The 20,749-nt window shown below is 36.2% G+C and overlaps 1 protein-coding gene across 7 annotated transcripts in view; it reads right to left on the bottom strand.

Annotated features, from left to right (window-relative positions):
• The window catches only part of DIAPH2 (diaphanous related formin 2), a 247,801-nt gene that overhangs the window by 80,620 nt on the left and 146,432 nt on the right, over nt 1–20,749 (bottom strand). For all 7 annotated transcript variants that reach the window (XR_012630786.1, XM_074883124.1, XM_074883127.1 and 4 more), the window contains 2 exons: nt 20,425–20,590; nt 3,903–4,038 (listed from right to left, as the gene is read on the bottom strand). Coding sequence is in view for 6 of the 7 variants with exons in the window: in XM_074883124.1 (XP_074739225.1) it covers nt 3,903–4,038; nt 20,425–20,590 (302 nt within the window). In the remaining variant the exon portion in view is untranslated. The remainder of the gene's footprint in view (nt 1–3,902; nt 4,039–20,424; nt 20,591–20,749) is intronic.

Genomic DNA, 20,749 nt, shown 5'->3' with positions numbered 1-20,749 from the left:
AATTGAAAACCACTTGACCTTTCTTTATGTATTACTGTGTTTACTTACAAAAAATAATACACACTGATATAATAAAGTTTTCTTGAGGCAAAGAGAAGTGTATATGTTGAATAAATTCCTACTGTAATTTTTTATTTTAGAAGGTATACGTTGATTTTGTTACCTATCAGCCCACTTTCAGTTTTGCACAAAAAAAGCACATTTTGAAATGTGGACTTATTTTAAGATTTAGAATTACTTAAGTTTGTACAATGCTGTCCAGTGTAAATCACTTCAAAGTTTAAGGCGTTGAAAGCATTTCTATATTTTTACATTCATCATTACACATTTTGGAACATTTAGCAAGATTTATATGAATTTGCCCATAGTATTTATGTGGCACCTCAGTTACACAAAGAACTGAGCAAACTGGGTAACCTGCTCTTTAAAATACTGGCAACTCTGAGATTACTTCATCACTAGGTATTATACAGGACAGTTCTTGATTCTGGCCACACTGCAATTTTCTGCTCTCTCAGTTACACTAAGAAACAGGTATTAACTGTAATGTTTAATTAATTCTAATATGAATTCTCCAGTGGCCACAAAAAAAGTTGTAGCTGTGTAACCAGGTAAAAGCAAAAAATACTTATTCTAGAACTACACACTAAAAGGCTAGAAAATGTAGGAACCCTATTGCTCTGACCTGAAAGGCTGTAGCAATGCGTTAACATTTTATTCTTGAAGATCTAGCTAGAGAAATAACTGGAAGAGAGTTAGGTTAAAACACCCTTTGGGTGAAAATCACCTTGTCAAAATGACAGCTTGAGAGGACATCTGCCTCCTTCCTCTAAGTCTTCTGTGTCACATTCACTTAAACAAATTTACAAACTATTTATATAAGCAGCAATGGGCATACAGAAGTAGATGTATCAAGAAAAAAATAGTTACTTGGCAAAAACAGTTATTTGAATAGCAATGTCATGGAATCCAGTGGGAATGGAGCTATCCCCCCCGTCTACTACCAAGGCAACACAGTTGTAATATGTGAAATAGTTACTTCAATATATTTAAAAATTGGAAAAAATATTTTAGAAGTATTAGATTAACTTTGTTTCACCAACTTAGCAACATTAGTTATTTAAATGGCAGTTTTGGTGCATTTGGCTATGTACAGTTATTCACATATTTGCAGTTTCAGTAAAAAAGAAATATAATGCAAAATTAAACTTGTACCTGCTATTCAGAAAAGTCTTTCATGACAAAAAGGAAAATGCTACCAGTATACTGAGGCATATATATTACTGCTAAGCATGGTCTACTCCTCACCTGCTTAAAAAATTAATAGAGATAGACAAGAATGCTCTCAACAATGGAGCTAAAACAATTTAAGAAGGTGTAACTTCAAACTGTTAGTTACAGCCCTCAAACACAGTCCAATTCACTGATAACAGCATCCCAGCAGGCTTCTCATACTTTTCAAAAGCTAATAAAACATGTTACCTTGTCTTAAGTGGTAGTTTAAACTAACCTCTCCCAGTATGCCTTCAAGCACACTGCTAGAGGGGAGAGTAATGATGGGATTAAGTTTTTCTTGCCCTACTCACAGAAAAGTGCCTATCCATATTACAAAGGACTTTTTTTTGGTCAGGTGACAGATGTTAAAGGAAGATTAGTCAAATGTTGAAAGAATGGATTAGAAGAGTCTCTTTAGACATCTCCACGACCTTAACTTCATAAAATATAGAAAATGTATTTATGCATCACCTGCACTTAGATTTTATATTTTGTTTATAGCTAAACTGAAATTATTAGAAGAATCTTTATATGGTATCAAATTGAAGTTTGTCATCTGTACAAAACAACAGAGTTCTTGACTAAAACTTATGCTACAGTTCCATGCAGTGTCACTGCCACTTCAAGCAAGGACAAAAATAATAGGATTTGTGGTACCACTGCAGAAACCCTCCAAACCAGCCTGAGGGAAGTCACTTCAAAAACAACAGAAACCAATCAAGTAAACGGCAAAACTCTGAGGCTTTGTGGCAAAGTGATGTACACAAACACACCAGAAATTTTACCAGATTCCCACATAATTTGTTTTCTATCACGGTATTCAAATTAAAGTACATTAATACAAATTCAGTTTTTAAACTCAGAATGCAAAGAATGAAGTATTGGGAAAAACAATTTATCATAATCAGCAAACACAGTATCAAATCTAATTTATGATTTCTTAAAATATAATTAATAGTACATAGAAAGTGATCACAGAAGAAAATTTTTCCACTTGTAAAAAAACTTGTTCTCACTTTGTCTGCTTCTTTGTTTTTGCATATTTATATCTGGGTTTCCATTTTTACCAAATTTAAACTGTGAAATTACTAAGCAGAAAAAAAAGCACAAAGTTGTGACGCTTGTATACATGTACCAATAAAGATAAAACAGCACTACCTGCTGAAATCATTGTAAATATGATTCAGTCAAAGTAATGCTTAAATAGGTGATATATTTGTAAGATATATTGATACAAGTGTAACTGCAGGTTCTAGAGAAACATGGTTGTCAAACGGAAAGGGGAAGTTGGCTGGCTAACATTCCTTGAGGGCTGCCTGTCCACACACAAGTCATAGATTTTCACTAGTGATGGGGAACTTACTGATATGACAGAAATACTGGCATTTTAAATATATGTGGCACCAAACAGCATCATAAGTATTATGTGACAATATTTTTTTACTACTGCATTATCAGTGATGGACATTCTGACCACTACCTTGTCTCTTCATGACTCTGTGTTCACCTCCACAGTCATCCTCTTACATGTTGGAGTGGGTCTGTTTCACTGGTCTAGCATTTCTCCACTATTTTTCATGCTTGTATAAATTTACTTCACAGATACTGTATACATGCCATTGAAAGGCAGTGTTATTTCTAAATTTACCCCCATTCGATCAATCTCCAGCATAGCACTATGTTAGTTTGTCGTACTTATATTGTTTACTGCAATATCATCCTTACACAAAGTTAATACATGATCACATCTTCCATAAAGGTCAGCATAACCGAAAAACAAACAGCATTTTTCCATGAGTATGTACCTGTTAATACTGTTCAGCAAGTAAGAAGGACAAGTGTTTTACATCTAGGTCAGATAAGCAGATAAACACACTCACAGAAACTTAACAAAAAATTGCAGCCTCACAATATTCCCCACAATCCAGTGTACAGTTTTACCACCTCTACTTGTCTTCTGGAGTCGAAGAGGCAAAGAATAAAGGCTGCATTTTACAACTGTATGGAAATCTGCACAGCATCATTATCATTCAGGACCACCCAATTCCTCCTGCTTTCTTACTTTCCTCTCTCTCAGGGTGGCCTCATGCAACATACAATATTCTCACAACTGACAAGCTCAACACATTGTTTTTCATCATGCTGAAATGTCACTCTCTACTTAGGCTCCAAGTTCAACCAGATTTTCTAGCTCCTAATAGGACTGTTGGGAGAACATCCATTATAACATGGAGCCTCCAAGCCCAAAAAGAAAGACGTTAATTGCCACACTACCTTTGATTATAGAGATGTTTACAGAATGAAATTAACAACAAAGCAAGTAAGATACTTCTTCTTGGAAGTAAATCCATATGAAAAAAATCAATTAACTGCTACAAACGAAAACAAGTCAATAATTCACAACAAAATGCCTTGAAAGGAACATTACACATTAAGTGGCTGATATGGAATTACATGATCAGGTAGGCTAAAAGAAAATAGAATTTTCACTGAAAAAGTTAACCTTTTTTTTCAGCTTTCAAAACAGACAGCAAAAATTTTTCATATTGATCAGGAATAGCCTTCAGTTTGTTACTCCCTATTTTTTTTTCTTTTAACAAATCTCTCTACTAAAAATGATGCCTTACCTTTGTTCATATCAATCAACTGCTGCTTCTTCTTCTGTCGCTCCAGTTTCTCTCGTTCAGCCTTCTCTTTTGCCAATTTGGCTCTCTTAGTTTTCTCCTCCATTTCTCTTCTTTTGTTGTTTTCTTTTAATGCCTCCTGCATTAGATAAAATGAACATGGGTGTCTATATACTGAGGAAAACTAGAATGAATAACAAAAATAACTTTGCACAGATACTGTATTCATCCAATGAGGGGGAAAACAAAACAAGGACTGGCACCCAATACTTCAAGCATCTTCAAATATCTTAGACAAAACATAACTTACCTTGCTATTTGTACACATCAGAATTATCAGATAATCAGAACAATGAAAATTGAAATAGCTTTGAATTTACAGTGAATGAAGATTCAAATTTTTCAGCAGCAACATGGTTTTTTTCTATTAAGACTTCAAGTCTAGCTTAAGTATGTATCTTGCTGTTAGGAGGGATGAATGGGGATGAAGCCTAATTCCCACTATAATGGACTTCAATTACAAGTAATTGAAACTCAGTTACTAAAATTTAAGCTACAATTCCTGATATATTTTAATTGAAATAGCCAAAGCAGTCTGGATACAACACACATCAAAAGTAATGGAAAACAGTTGAATTTATAGATTAAAACTCTAAACCTACACTACTCTAAATCTCTGAGTAAACAGGTTACACAGACTACCAAACTAAAAGCTACAAATGTAAGAGAACATCTTTGAATTAAAAAACAAAACAACCAACCACTTCCCATGATCTTGCCTCCATCTGGTCTAGAAGATATCCTCCTTTTCCAAAGGAAATTAATCTCAATTTCTTGCTGTGGTAGGTTGACCTTGGCTGGCTGCCGGACACCCACCTAGTCACTCTCCCACTCACCCTCCTCAACAGGATGGGGAGTGAGTAAGATGACAAGCTCATGGTTTGAGAGGAGGATAGGGAGATCGCTCACCAATTACTGTCATGGGCAAAACACTTGGGGAAGATTAATTTAATTTATTGCCAATGAAAATAGAGTTGGATGGTGAGGAACAAAGACAAAAAAGAAAACACCTCTCCCCCTTCCTCTCCCACTCAACTCCACTCCTTCATTCTCAACTCCTCTATGCCCCCCGCCACGCCCCATGTGATACAGTCAGTCCATAACAGTTTGTCTGGGCCACTCCTTCCTCCTGACTTTTCACCCGCTCCACTGTGGGTCCTCCCTGCAGGCTCCAGTCCTTCAGCATCATCCTGCTCCGCTGCAGGTCTTCTCCACCGGCTGCAGGGCCATCCCGGCTTGGGGGCCTGAGCACCTCCTCCCTCCTCCTCTGGCCCTGGGACTCGCAGGGCTGTTCTGCACACTTTTCCCCCCTCACTCCTCACTGCCATGCAACATGTCGCTCTTTCTTAAACAGGATTTTACAGAGTCACCACCAGCTTCGCTGCTGGGCCAGCTGGACCCTGGGGTGGGGCTGTCGGAGCTGTCCAGAAATGGCGGGAACTGGCTGTGTCCGGCCCGGGGCAGCCCCGGCCTCTCCTCACAGAGCAGGTCCTGCAGCCCCCGCTGCCAGCACCTGGACGCGTACACTCATTACACTTACTGATCACTACTTCTCACAAATACCTTCATAACTCCTTTTACATTGCCTGCTCTCTCAAAAAAGAGAAATATTTGAATTCCCTTAAGCTGTTCCCCAAGATCCTAAATTTCTCCTTAGTTTTGCCTTCCCTAAGATTCATTTATCATGAAGAAATTCACTGAAATCCATCACGATGGAATTTCACCTAATGTCAGATAGACATACATGATAAATGTTAGGGATAATTTTCTTATTTATATTCACAACAGCTACAAATTTATTGCTCCCTGTCCTCTCCAACTCACAGTATACTAACATCCTCTACCTAGTGATTTTGGGAGTCCCAACACACTATGACCAACAAACAGTAATAACAGTAAAGATACTGGATTCGAAAATGTCCAGAATTAACACGGTGCATGCTCATTAATGAAGTTTCAGTTCAAAAAGCTGAACAATCAATACTTACAAAGTACAGGGAATAAGATAAATGGTTTCTGTGCCAATGTTTACCTTATTTCCTATGCAATTTATGCATGCCTTAAAAACTAGGAAAATCATATATGTTCACAAATACAAAGATGATTTATTTGTGGATGTATTTGTAAAAATCCAAGACAACATATCAGTTATTATTTTACAAGTAAAATTTCCTTAAGAAATTTAGGGCAGACTTGTATTATATACAGGTCTATATATTCCTCAAAAAATACATTTCAAATGTTTATAAATGAAGATGACTATTCACCTTACTGTGTACATGCTAGGAAGAAACTATGGACAATGACTGTCACTTTCAAATCAAAACCCTATCTAAAGCACCTTTAAATGTTAAGACTTATATAAATGATATCATTATTCTGTAATCCAAGACTCCCAAATGCCTCCAAATACAGAATATTCACCCAAGCAAAGGACAGTGTATTTCAGTGCGCATATGCCATTTCAAGACATTACTGAGGTAAAATACTACATACAGGCCCTTCTTTAAAAGCTGATACTGTTTTGCAGAGATGCTGGATACCACAGTTACCAGTGATGTTACTTGTGGATGCACTTGAAAATTGGACCAAGAACTGCATTTGCTATACCATCACGTAACTGAGCACACTGAGAAAGACCTTTTCTTTCAGGAAAGAGAAAAGAGAATTAAAGGAGAAAATCAATGTTTTATCCTTTTTGATTTTGGACACTTCTGTCTCTGCACATTCAATCACACTTGACAGAGATTTCATTTTACTGCAACTTCACAGGCTGTAATGAAAGTAAATGCCCACAATCTTACAAGAGAAAGCAAATAAGAAATGTCATGGCTGAACTAGTGGCCCACTAGCCGTTGACATACTATGATTAGATCATAGATTCTGTCACATTTTCTAACAGGAAGACTACAGTAGACTGAATTAAACAAGTTCCAAAGTTATTGTATCTGGAAATTCACTTTGAGCCAGACTCTGTAAGTCCTAGCCGGAGGGAGATGTATGAAAATACAGATTGCAGTTCATAAAATATGCTGGCTACCAATGATGATTCAAACAAAAGCCATTCAAAATAACGGTTTAATCTTCCTGAAGAACTGTAAAATAACAAAATACTGATAACTGTGTGAGAGAGTCCCTAATTTTATCTACCTGCACTCATCCCTTCATATACATGCATGTCTACATACAAACAAATACCAAACAAAACCCACCATTCCAACAAATGTAGCACAGGAAGCACAAAGAAAGCAGATGGGCCTGTCCATTATTTCTTCAAAATGCACATTTCCTAGTATTTTATTTTCTTCCAGGGTGTAAATGCTTTAGAGTATATTCACATATAGCCTCTTTCCAGAGACTATAAAGGAACACTTGGGGACAGCAAGTAAAGATCCACTCAGCACCAGTGTGAAATACCAGAGCTTTTTCCACACAACTTGTTGCTACAACAGGTACGGGTTGCAGCAAAAGGGCACTAACACCCAGCACCTTCTGCAGTAGTCAAACTGAGCTCTCTGCAAGGCCGGAAGGAGAAACCCCAGCAGGGCATTGCACCAACACACCTTGGGGGCTTTTGGTCCATAGACTGGCCATTTCAGAACTGGCAGTGCAATGCAGCACCACACACATACAGCTTCAGAAACATTTTCTTAACAACATGAAAGGGCTACTCTAGAGAAAAAAAAGTGTCTTAGCTGCTCTTAAGGTTGCTGTAGTACTCCAGTAACTACTTGGTAACAGCTGTAATATTTAGTGGATACTTTCCTGCCATCCCCAATTCCCTTGAACCTCCTACCCACCCAAATACTTTTAGGCCACATTCCTTGAAATTTAACATATCTTCTTTTCATCTACATACCAATTCAAAATTAATATTGTGAAAAAAAGAACAAGGATGACCTATTTGAATCATCACCATCATTTTGTGCACGCAACCCCTTTCCTTTGTAAAGTATCTCAGAACCAAAGCACCTGGAATGCACTTTTTATTACTCTCCATCAGGCAGTCGGACTCTTAACCATTTCATATTTGTTATGTCACTTCCTATCGTACATTAAGTCAGAGTTGGATGAAAGCCTGAAATAAATCATCTGCAAGAACATACTCCCAGATGTTTTCAAGTTATGTGCTGAAAGAAAAATATATGTTCATCTGTATTTATAAACATACTATATATTTGAAATAATATTGCTAACAAATTTGATCATAGTTCTTCAAAGTTGATTGAATGTGACTGTAAATAAAGGTAAAGAGAGTTTTGACTCAGCTCTGTAACTGGCATTGCTTCTAAAAGAGGGGAAAAATTCAGTGGTTTTGTTACCGCAATGTAGCTCAACAGTGACAAAGTACATACTAGCGTTCGTAGGTATACAATACACAACTGTATTTATTCCCTAATTAAAGGATAAGAACAAACTAATATAACAAGCCAGACAAGTGTCACAAAGCGAGAAGCAATCCACAGTTAAGAATAAAAGCCTTCACAGAAGTTTTGGAAAAGATTTTGAGAAGTATTCATCTAGATACTGTCTTCTCAAGGTTTGTAAATGTATGCAAAAACTGAAATAATTTTCAAGTCAATCTCAACAGACGTAAATATTTTAATGTATACAACCCTTTTTTCTGATGTGCTGTTCATGACCCTCAGTATTTTTGGTTGGTGCCTAACAGCAAGCAGGTTTGCCAGTTCAACTGCAAATTAAAAGTTAAGGGAACTTTGAGCGTGGGTTTTTGGTTGGGGTTTTGGTTGTTTAGGGGTTTTTTTAAAATAAAACCAAAACCCAAATTATTGTCTCTCTCAGAGAAATAGATTCACAAAGGGATATCATCAGTTGTTAAGGGAGCTAGTTGAAGGGGCACATAGCTTCATGTTCCCCCTTGTGTTGATCAGGATTCACTGAAGTAAGTCTCTTGTTCTCAGGACTGCAAGTTATAGCTTGGCTTCCTTAAGAAGCAAATAAAAAATTAATATATCTCTTCCATTCTGCACATATCCTAAGTTTTGACAGACAAACAGACATTCACACACCAACATGGTTGTAAATAGACTCTCAAAGGTAAATTATTAAAAACAAGAAGAAAGAAAACAAACTGTAACGCACAAACCTCCTTGGATATTAAAGATGCAGTTGGCCACAAAGCGGTCATGCACCAATAATGAAGGCTGCCTGGGATCCCTCAGGCCTTCCCTAAATTTGCCTTGCAACTGTAAAATATATGAACTGAAGTTGCAGGAAAAAAAAAATAATCTTTTTCAGTCATAATTCATTAGGAACAACGAACTCAGATTAACTGGAAGTCAATCTACAGAAATAAAGAGAGTTAAAATACAGCAGATTGAGCAATCAGTTTACATGTAAAAGAAAGATCTTTCATGAGTATTCCTTGGAGGATAACATATTCAAATACACTGTTATCCTTATGAAAAGAATGGAAAAGAGATGCAATGAGCTGGTATTAAACAAGAGCAGACAAATTGAATTTCCTGATGGGTGGTCATGAAACAGTAAGTAGAAAAGATTATGTTTGGGATACTGCCCCATGGTTCAGGCATCAGGGCCATTACATCTGACATGAAATGTCTTTGGCATGTCATTACAGATTAAGATTTTTGGCAAGTGTAGCTGCTCTTGTATATTCAGGTAGGGAGAAGGGTTTTGCTGCTGGCTTATCAGCTGTGTTGCAAAAACACGACTGTCTAGCAGTGCAAGGTAGAAGAGGTTTTCAGTGTTTACTGTTTTTTCAGCCAGTTTAAGGCTACCAATGAAAAACTATATTCTATGTCTTAATTACTTTACAGTATACATTTGAATAATTACTAAATAGCCCTCAAGTGGACAGATTTGAGACTCTTTTTAATAGCTCCTTTAAAACCTTATCTGGATACCTGCCTGCCTAATTCAGGTTATTCCTGAATATATTCAGGTTATACCTGAATAACACACACATTAACAAAACTGTAGTAATGTCATTACCAAAAAGAAATTTTAAGAAGTCAAGCAAAACATATGGTAGCTGTTTTGGGTACAATCTGAGAAAAGAAACCAAGGCCCACATCTGATGAACTATTGTTTTGTTCAAAAAGGGATCTTTCTGAATCAAGGATGAGACAAATCAATATGTTGGCAGGAAAAGCCTTGCATCATCATGCAAGGATAACCCTTTAGGTTCTTCACCAAAAATTCACTCTAAGTTAAATCTGTAAAATCTGTTCCTACAAAAGCCTCAATCCAGTAGAAAAAATGATTTTTTTTTTTTTAAATTTTTTTTTTTTTAAACAGCAGGACCTTGAATATAATCTGTTGAAAGGTTTCGAAGTTTCTGGCTAGAAATGCTCAAAAAATTTTAATAGAGACTGTGAGAATTACACACAATTCAGTGTATATTAAATATTTAAATAAAAAAATAAAACTGCCTGGGTTTGAAAGATTTTGCATGCTTCCTTTAAGACAGGGCTGATGGACTATCAGAAGAAAGTGTTCTAGAGGTTGTGTGGCATTACACTCCAAAGAAATTATAAATATAAAAAAAACAACATTGAAGGGATACGCTTATTCATCTGCAATTTTTTTCTTGAGGTTTCTTACACCTTCCACTTCATGCTTCATATTATATTTTGACAGGACAATCCAATTCTGTTAGCTGGCTTTGGATTTTCCTAAACGTGAGAAGCAAGCAAATATGAACTTAAGGAAGTGAATGAGCTATAATTTACTAGAACATCAGCAAGCTAATTGAAGATGCAATAATGCAGTGATCAATCTGAAATCACAATTAAGACAAACACGGATTCAAATTATCAAATTATCTTAATATGATATATGAACAAACAGAATGATGAGGCTAAGCTATATGAAACCCCCCTGTGTAGGTTTTAGAGAGAAGTCAGATTCATTCTAACCCATGACAGCTTTTTAGAAATATGTTCAGTGCAGATGTAAGCATCTTCTATGGAGGGTCTCTTTTAGAATCTTGCCAAAGGGTGTCACTTAGAGCAGATAATAAAGTCTACTGGTTTCCAAGAGGTTTTCAACATGTGGGTGACTCACACCTTAAGTATTGCGATTGTCGAAATCCTAAACAATGCCTGGTTTCCAGAGTGGAAAGAGGATTTAAAATCCTCATTGAAATATTATAAACTTCCAAGATCCTGTGAATAAAGACATTACTCAGTTGGACTTGCTGCCATCAGCACTGGATGCAGAGTCTGTTTAAAACTATCAAATGGAAAATTCTAAGAAAAAGTTTTTAAACCTGTTCCTTTTCAAGATTAGAAAATTTTATTTCATAGTTTCCTCTAGACCATGTTTTCCCATATTACTTCTGAAAATATTACTTAATCAAAGGCATCACTACCATGAAAGATGACATCTATTGCTTTTACCCCATCCACAAGAGCAACCAGGTCGCCACAGAAACAAGTTGTCAGAAACAAATCCCAATCCCATCTACGCTGCTTGTTATTCCTAAATCTGCCTACCTTTAAGTGCTTGCAAATGCAATGTACTGTAATTCAGTTTATTTTATTATTATTTAAATCTTTTGGATATCTTCCAAGATAATTGTCATCCTTACCTTTTATATCATTAATAGAGTAGCTACTTATCTAGTAGTACTAATGGCTTGTCAGTAAAGTTGATGAGTTACTGCTCCTATGTGATTTTTTTTGCTTCTGATTCCATTACTTGTAAACTTTCCTAGCCTACACCTAATTCCTGATTTGTTCAATATCATGGTTAAAAAAAAAAAATCTCTCCTCAGCACTAGCTGGACATCTGCACTCAGATGAGAATTTAGAGAGCTTACAAAAGGGTCTTTGTGCAGGTTTTTGGGGCGGGGGAGGAAGAGCTTGCTATATACTGCCTCTTAATAAGGACTGTGTTTCACTTTTGATACTACCTCTTGGGAAATTTCAAGAAAATACTTCTTGCTCATTATTCTTTATTTTTTCATAGCTTCCTGCTAGCTAGAAACTGTTATCTTTCAGACTACATTAAAGAACTGTTACTTTTTAGGCAGAGGGGAGAAACTGTATTCCCAGACAAATAACCAGGGAGAACAATGAATAAACACAGCCTTTCTTTTAAACCACTCCTGAATTACAAACGCAATTTATGAGTTTGAAAGCTGGGAATTTAGCTTGACTATGTATTGCATTTCATAGTAAATCATGTGTTTATTATGTATTAGTTTATGTATTGTATATCCATTGATTTATATTATTGTAGCCAATGACCTGCTCTATTCAAGGGACATTTCAAAAAAGCCACAGAAAAAAACATTCCTGAGTCATGGAGCTTGAAATTTACTTTGAAGCAAGTTACAAGCAAACAAATAAAAGGAAGAAGAAAAGGTCTTACAGGTACATTTATACTCAAGATGCTGAATCCACTTTGGTAAAAGTTTTTTTCTTATGAAGGCAACATAACAAATGTTTTGTTTCCTGTCTGCTACAGGGCATCGATCTTATAAAAATCTTGAAACACCAGGGTAGTGGTCCCACAATAGAAGTGTCTCGTTTACTGATCACTTCATATGTCGTATCATTTTGGGGAGGTTTTCACTTTCTGAATCTTGTATTATAGCGTTACTCTAAAGGATCCCAGCAACACAGTAATCATCAATCAACGGTCAATGTTGATACAAAAGGGCTGTTTATGTCACAGGTCTTTTAGAAGAACCCATCTGTCATACTGCCAGTTGATGAGTTACTCACATCAGCTTAAATATTTACTTAAACTAGAATACAACACTTTTCCCTAACTATATTTATAAGTAATTTAAAAATTTAATTCCGTATTCAATGAGCTGCATTTACACAAATGTGAGGGAAGCCATCACCACTGTTAACTGTCTACCACATACAAAAAAATACCACTTCACTGAAGGAAAAAGCTTCTCTACATTTCATAACAACTAAGTCCATAAATGCCATTATTACATTATATTGTAATAATTGTTGACATTATTACAACATTGGTTTTTTTAGACTCAAAATTCACGTTTCAGACTATCTGCATTAAAGGGGATGCCCATAGAGCAAACAATCTGAAACCTTTAAGAACTGTATAAGATAAAAGAACATTTCCTATCTAATGCTGAAGTATGTATTTTATATAACTTCCATAAAGCACACAATCTGATTAAAAGGAAGTTTATGTCCACTTTCAAATGTAGGCATGACAGATTTGGTGGATATTTTTAAATACTCTAGCAGCAGCAGAAACAAACATTCAGAAACTGACAGATTAAAAATATTTCAGATCATTTGATATAAACTCTGTGAGACAGCAGGTTAAAGTGAAGAACCAAAACAGAAAAGAACAAACTGGCATGTTGCTTCAGGCAACTGATTAATCATTATTTGATAAGAGTCTGAAACTATAACAAACCAAAATGTATCAGGTTGCAATTGTCCTCAAGGACAATAGAAATTTGTGTTTACTTTCAATGGAAGAAAAGAACTAAATCAATAAAATCTGAAAAACATTTCTTCTTCAAAATAGTCCTAAATATAAAAGGCGTATTATTACTATTCAGTGGATCTACTATTTTAACTACAAAGAAAAAAAATAAAAGCCAAACCTTATTTCTACTTTTGATTCAGTTTCTCTGTAATTGTCAGCTCCAAAAGAATAAATACCCTTCCCCCCCCACCCCCACCCCTCCAGGCTTGATTTTGAATTGTGTTCCATTTGCAAAGGAAAGTCACGCTGAAGTGCTTTACTTATTTCTTGTGATATGCCTAGAATGCAATGAGGTTACCAAGACATACTTAAGCACAAAATCAAAGTAGTAAACATAGACAGAGGTGACACAAGTACCAGGAAAAATCTAGTTAAAAGCTCACTTCAACGGTTTAAACATTCTACCTAATCTTAGGATAAAAAAAAGAGACTGAGCAAGAAGCAGTAAAGTCAGGAGGGGACCATGAGGAACAAGGTTTCCAACTGTAAGAGACAGAGGGGTAAAGGGATGCAAACTTTATTTCGTTGTCTCGCTACCCTTGGCTCTAATTATGTTTCCTGTATAAATGGTTAGAGAAGCCTGGGGATAAAATGTGAGTAGATATAGAATAATAAATAAAATAACAAACTGTTTCTTCTATCTGCATCTCTAGGTTGATTCACTATAGTACAGCTCAGTGAACCCAAATGGCTCACAAGGAATATTTGGTCAGATGATTGGTCAGAGGTGCTGTTAAGTTTTTCGGCTATTTGCAATCATGATAGGCAGTTTTAATGGTGTCACTTAGACTGTGAATTCCTAACTACAAAGTGCTTTTTTTCTGCTCCTAATATCACAGAACAGCCCAAAAAATACTTACTCTCTCTCACACAAATGTAGACAGATGTTGATAAAAACTAAGTACAAAAGATTAATTTGGTGCTTGACTGGAAGCTTTGTATCTGGACACTTCTAAAGACATAAACCAATGAACAACAAAATTTCCACTAATAAGTCAATACCTTCAGTAATTGTCTATTGCTGGGAAAATTATCAAAGGTGTTCCAAGAGCAATCAATATGTCTCACAAAAACTGAGAAAGGTCAGTTACTGTATCGGCCCACACTGTCTACTCATAATTTTTTTTCCTCCTGTTGTTTAGGGATAACAGAATAACAACTTATTTATACAGAAAATTTTGTTGGAAAATAACTTGAAGAGAAAATATTGGACCAAAGGAATATCACTGTACTGCTGATACATTTTGATCAGAAGAATGAAAGATGAAAAAACAACACTGACTGTTCCAGAAAATTTTTTCTCATATAGTCTACACCTTGCCATAAAGCCTAAGAATTTCTGAATGCTTAGACCACGTGGAAGTGCATTTATTAAATACCATTTCTGTCCAACTTGCAAAAGGCAAGTGATTAGAAAAGATGAAATAAAAATTTATATGCATTCATCAAATAATCAAATAGGCATTATTTTCCAATTGATATATGGCACTTCCTCTAATGATCATCAGAAGTCTTTAACATGAGTTTTCAAAAGACTAGCTGTTTTCTTAACATTAAAATAGCTTGATATGAGCATTATAAGACAAACACATATCAAGCTACAAATGTATATACATATACATACACAAACACACACAATTCTCTCTATGACCTGGGAATGTACCATTCAGAATATATGTCTGATTTAATTCTTTTAGATTCATCTTTAAAGACATTCACATATATGCCATCTTTTTCAAATTCATGCAATTCAGCTAGTGTTTCTATAACATAAGATATTCTTTAGTTGTAAATGAAAGAAAGAAAAATTGTCATTACAATCAACTTATTTAGTCAATACTCTCACTCTTACACTGAGGAATCATACGCAGAATCACAGGTTAAGCAAAGGAAATACAACAGCTGTTTGTACAAAGGAAATAGACAAGTGAAGATTTTCTGAGGGGCTATGTTGAATTTTAAGTGCTGACAAAGGCCAATTATCTTGAGCTATATACATTGTAGTTTCAATTAAAACACGATATATATGTAAAGCATTCATTATTTATAACTGACCTTCAAGGGAAACCTTCTCAGAGCTCAAGAATCACCTGTCCTGCCATGCAGGAGGCTGAGGAGGTGGGGCAGGGGCCAGCTTGGCTGAACAAGGAATGCCTGACAGAGCTCTGACACTAAACAGAAATACAAAAGAGTGGAAAGACAGCTATGCTATCCAGGGGGAATACTGCCCAGGGAAGGGACTAAATAAGAAAGTCAAAGCTCAGATGGAGATACAGCTGGCAAGGGATGTGAAAAGCAATAAGAAAGGCTTTTACAGCTACAAGGGCAGGTCTGCTGCTGAACATAGCATGGAACCCAACATCAAAGAAGAGGCTGAGGTACTCTGGGCTACCTTCATCTCAGCCTTTGCCATCACTGTCTCACAGGCAGTTTGGGCATCTCACTGACGGCATTGCAAGGCCTCTATTTTATCAAAAAGTTCTGGGACTCAAGGGAAACATCTAGTGCCTGGAAAAAACAACATGCTCATCTTCAAAAGAGTGAGGAAAGCTTGGTGAACTACACACTGCACATCACTTCTGTTTTCAGGAAGGTCACAGCGCAACTCCTTCTGGAAGCCATTTCCAGGCACATAAGAGACAAGAATGTGACCAAAACCAGCCACACTGGACTTACCAAGGGTAAATTGTGCCTTGACCAACCTGACTGCCTTCCCTAATGAGATGACTGGCTCTGTGAATGAGGGGAAGGCAATGGATGCTGGTCACTCTGGCTTTAGCAAAACCAATACAGTCTCTCACATAAATACTTTGGGTTTAGCAAAGCCAATAGAGTCTCCCACAGTCATGGTATCTTCATTCATACAGATACTCAAGACTCAGCCGGACAAGGTCTCACACAGCTTGAACTAACTCCTACACTAGCACTGCTTTGAGCATGCTATCAAACTCAATGACCCTCTTAGCGTCTCACTCCAACCTAAATTACCTTATGATTCTATGGTTTGTCTTGTCATCATAAATGTTCACACCAGAAAAGTTTGCAACAAACACAGAAGCAGAGATCTGAAGAATGTCTGAACTTCTAAGTTAAAATTGCTAGCAGCAGAAGAAACAAGCTTTATCAATACACAGGCATTAGCAATAATGGAGGAGAACGACAAACAGGAAGAAGCAAGTCATCAATATTTTAAAAATATCTGGAATTATACTTCAGTCATTTCTCAAAATACTAAAAAAAAGTTAATGGGATTACTTAGAGAAAGCATGCAGGCATTACAACAGTCTGAACCAGACAAATTTAATAAACACGCATGCTCTAGGGAATATCTGTAGGTGCTGTATACCTCAGGCTTTTCTGATTGCTCCTGAATTCTTATATCAATAGTTATGACTTATTTTACAGTAAATTCCACTGATTAAATGAGTTTCAGTGTCTTTCTCCTTTTGGGAAACTCCTCACAAGCACAAAAAAACTGCAAAAAAAGCTTAATGCTTTTTAGTAATTTTTTCCTCATAGAAAAAAAAATTACTGTACTGTGAACTTTTAATGCTTGCCCTGGGCCTTCCTCAAGTGTCTGGAAAAAAATTAAACCCCTAAACAACTTTATGCCACTAAAGTCTAAAAGGTTCTGCTCTAGTGGATAAAATAAGAAATTCTCAAAAGACCTAATTACAATTACTACTACTACTGTATATATCTGAACAACTGAATTGACTGAAGCACAAATGTTGCTAAGGAAAAGAAAGTGTCTCCTTAAGCTATGCAAGCCTCAGATTTCACTTTTTTAATATTGAAGCATTACTATTTAAATTACTATGCATCATACATATGGTCCAAGTTAATTTCCTTATTAAGTAACTCTTTTTAAAAAGAAGCTTAGAAGATAAAAGGACAGGTAAAAATTTTAAAGAGCATAGCATCACATGAATATAATTAACTATTTAGACCAACAGGTAGCATGAGAACAGTATCCTAGCAAATTATTTTGTCTACTTTCTGAAATTATAAAGCAATGCAAGTAATTAGTCTTACTTTTCTGGAAACTCAGAAAGACTGTTTTTGTAGTATGTCTTTTCTATTTGGAAATTTAATATTCCAAACCAGAACACAGAACTTGACAGCGCTGTCTTGATAAACTGGATTAATTTACAGAGGTTTAGACTTTGCAATAATTTACCACCCTAGAAATGCATTTTATTGCAGTTTACTATTATTAGGTAAAACATAAATATTAATGAATATCATAGGAACTGACCATACATAGGATTGTCAAAACTCCAAAAGCAGAAAAGCCCCCAGTCCCTGAAACATCAGGTGGGCTGTGCCCTTTGATGGGAGAAGCAACAGAACTTTGTATCTGTAATGATTTTCCCTTAACATAGAAGGCACTTCATGTCAATTAGGTAGTAAGACAACTGTGTCTTGCAACACATTGGTTTGTTGAGTGTCTTTACACCAGAAGATGAAGGGTTTTGATGAGATATTATCAGAACATGAAAACCTATACCAAGGATTTTAATAATGTATACGTGAAGTTACTGTGATGCTCAGTAACAAACAAGCAAGCACTAGTTCATGACTAACTACAGAGTGCCTACCAGAGTTGGTCTTACTTTTGATTTGCCCATAGCTACTCCTTGTATCAAGATTTTAAAAAGTCTGTTAAAACTGATTTAGTATATAAATAAAAGATGGAATACATTTTAAAAAAGCAGAGTAGTTACAATCTGCTGAAAATATACACAACCTACTTGCTCAAAATCAAACCTAGCAGAAGAAAAGGATTCAACTACAGAGGGTGTTTTAACTGTGCCAAACACTTTCACAATAGCCTCTTCCCCTCCTATTAAATAATAACAATAATAATAAAATCAAGGCAAGTCTGCTATCTGCTTTGAGTACTGTCTAGTACTCAGAAGAACACAGGTATTTGTGCACTCACCCATGGAAAGCAAACAAAGTGAAGGAGATTCTGGCAAATAAAACCCAGATAATATTTCTCACTATAAATGATTAGGGTAGTTTATACAATTCACACCACCATTCCATATCCATAGAGGAGTATTTGCAGAAGATGCAAACAGATGCCCATAGCATTAACCAGAGGATTATCTGTAAATATTAACTAACAGTAGCTTGCACAAGCAATCTCAATACCTTCATTACTCTGATTGCTATAGCTGTTTCAGTGCTTAGAAATAAAGTTAGAACTGTGCTAATCTTTGACAGCTTGCTAAACCAGTGAGAATGGGGTATCTGGAGCTTTGTTATAAATACAAATGAAACTAATTCACACTGAAGAAAAACTTATTCTCCGTTCAAATTAAAATTATTCTGTGACTAAATACAGCACCTGAACAACCTAGATTTGGAAGCATGTGAATAAAATGTTTCACTAAATTTTCTTAAAACAGAACCTCATTTAAATTAGGTAGATCACAAAGGGGGGGGGGGGGGGGGGGGGGGGGGGGGGGAGTTAGGACAATTTAGGCCAAATAAGAATCACCCATTAACTACAGGCTTCAGAGATGCACTGAAACCTAAAACTAGCAAGCTATTCTCACAAATACTTTTTATGAAACTCAACCTAGTCGTTTGCTTTTGGTTTTTTGTTTGGGTTTTTTTTGTTTGTTTTTTTTTGTTTTGTTTTGTTTTTTAAAAAAAAAGCAACCCTTCCCAGTGCCAACCTCTAGGATTTTTGTATAGTATAGGCTTGCATTACAAGGCTTCTATTTAGCCCTAAAACACTACTAACATAAAATGCAAATGCAATCCTAGAAAGCTGTTTTGCAGGAAGATGAAGGTCCTCATGGGCATCTGGTTGAATGCGAGACAGCAGCGTGGTGTTGCAGCAGAGCAGTCAGAATGCACACTGGGCTCTGCAAAACTGTAATAAACAGATTAAAGGAAGCGATTCTTCTACTCTGCTGGTACTTCTGAAACCACACCTGGAGTTCTGCATCCAGGTTGGGCTCTCCAGTTTAAGACAGAGACAAACACACTGGAGTGAGTCCAGTTGGTGATACCCAGACGATAAGGAGGCTTGAGCACGTGACAAGCAGAAGAGGAGAGAAATGCGTTTGCTCAGCTGTAAGAAGAGAAGGCTCTGCAAAGACCTAACTGCTGCCTACGATGTAATGGGTGGGTGTAGAGAAGACAGAGCTACATTTTTCTCAGAGGTGCACAGTGATAGAACAAGAGGTGACGAAAACATTTAGAACATGGGAAAAGTTATTCAGTGATTTATTTTCCCACCGTAAGTATGATCAAATGCTGAAAAATTAAGGCAGCTACTGGCAATAGACAGATCAGTGAGCCACAGCTGTATGGTAAATGGTGGTATTTCCAGGAGCTGTTAATATTCTCTGGAGACACAATGTGACATTCTAGGCATCTGTTTTGCCTGTACATTTCCTATGGTGCAGCTAATTATGGCTCCCAGACAGCCACTAGGAAAGATGACATTAAACCTGTTAAAAAAACTGAGCTGTTTAAAATGAAATTCTTAAATTCCTTCATAAAAAAGCCATACCCTGACATCAACCACAGTGGATGACTGGAAATAGTAATATAAGCACTTAAGTGAACTTCATGAGTTTTGCCAGCGATACAGAGCTCATCTTGAAAGTCTCAGCCTTAGCATCACAGCATCATTAAGGCACCAGCCAGATTCTAACACAACACGAACGCAGACATATCCATTCAGGTCTTCATTTTAACATGTTTTTCAGTATCATGTCTGTTTGCTGTGCGTCAATCAATAGAGGAAAAAAAAGAACAATATCTTCTAAATATTCATATATCTCAACCACATTTACAGTTGAGTTAGCAAGTTACAAACTGGAGGTTGACAGCTATCAGTGACCAAAACCCAATTTCCTGCCACAGAACAAAATATAAACTATAATACAAGAAATAGAGAGAAGAAGAAAGAAATAAAATTGGGAGAAAGAAGAAATAAGAATATGTATAATGTTTTGCAGACATTACTCACCAAAAATAGAGTTCTGAAGTTGCTCAGATCGCCAAAGAATTCTTCTATGCTTACTGCTTTGGGATCAAAGGTAAAGTATTCTCCCAAATTTTCATACAATTTAGTCATGTTGTTGTGCATGTTGGACAGTTTTTCATATTGCTCTCGGGCACTCTCAGCAAAGCTGTAAGGTTTTGTTAAGGAAAATGATTCAAGTATAATCCAATCTAACAGTAAAACACAAACAAATAAAGAAAACTCAGTACAAAGGTTAGAACTGGAAAATTTGCTAGTGCTGTCCTGCTTTCAAACATGACATTTTTATATATTAATGTTACATGTCTGC

The sequence above is a fragment of the Strix uralensis genome, chromosome 13 (genome assembly GCF_047716275.1).
Source record: "Strix uralensis isolate ZFMK-TIS-50842 chromosome 13, bStrUra1, whole genome shotgun sequence".
In the NCBI taxonomy this organism is placed as follows: domain Eukaryota; kingdom Metazoa; phylum Chordata; class Aves; order Strigiformes; family Strigidae; genus Strix; species Strix uralensis.
The sequence above is the reverse complement of the archived record's forward strand: the minus strand, read 5'-3'. Positions and strand labels throughout refer to the sequence as shown.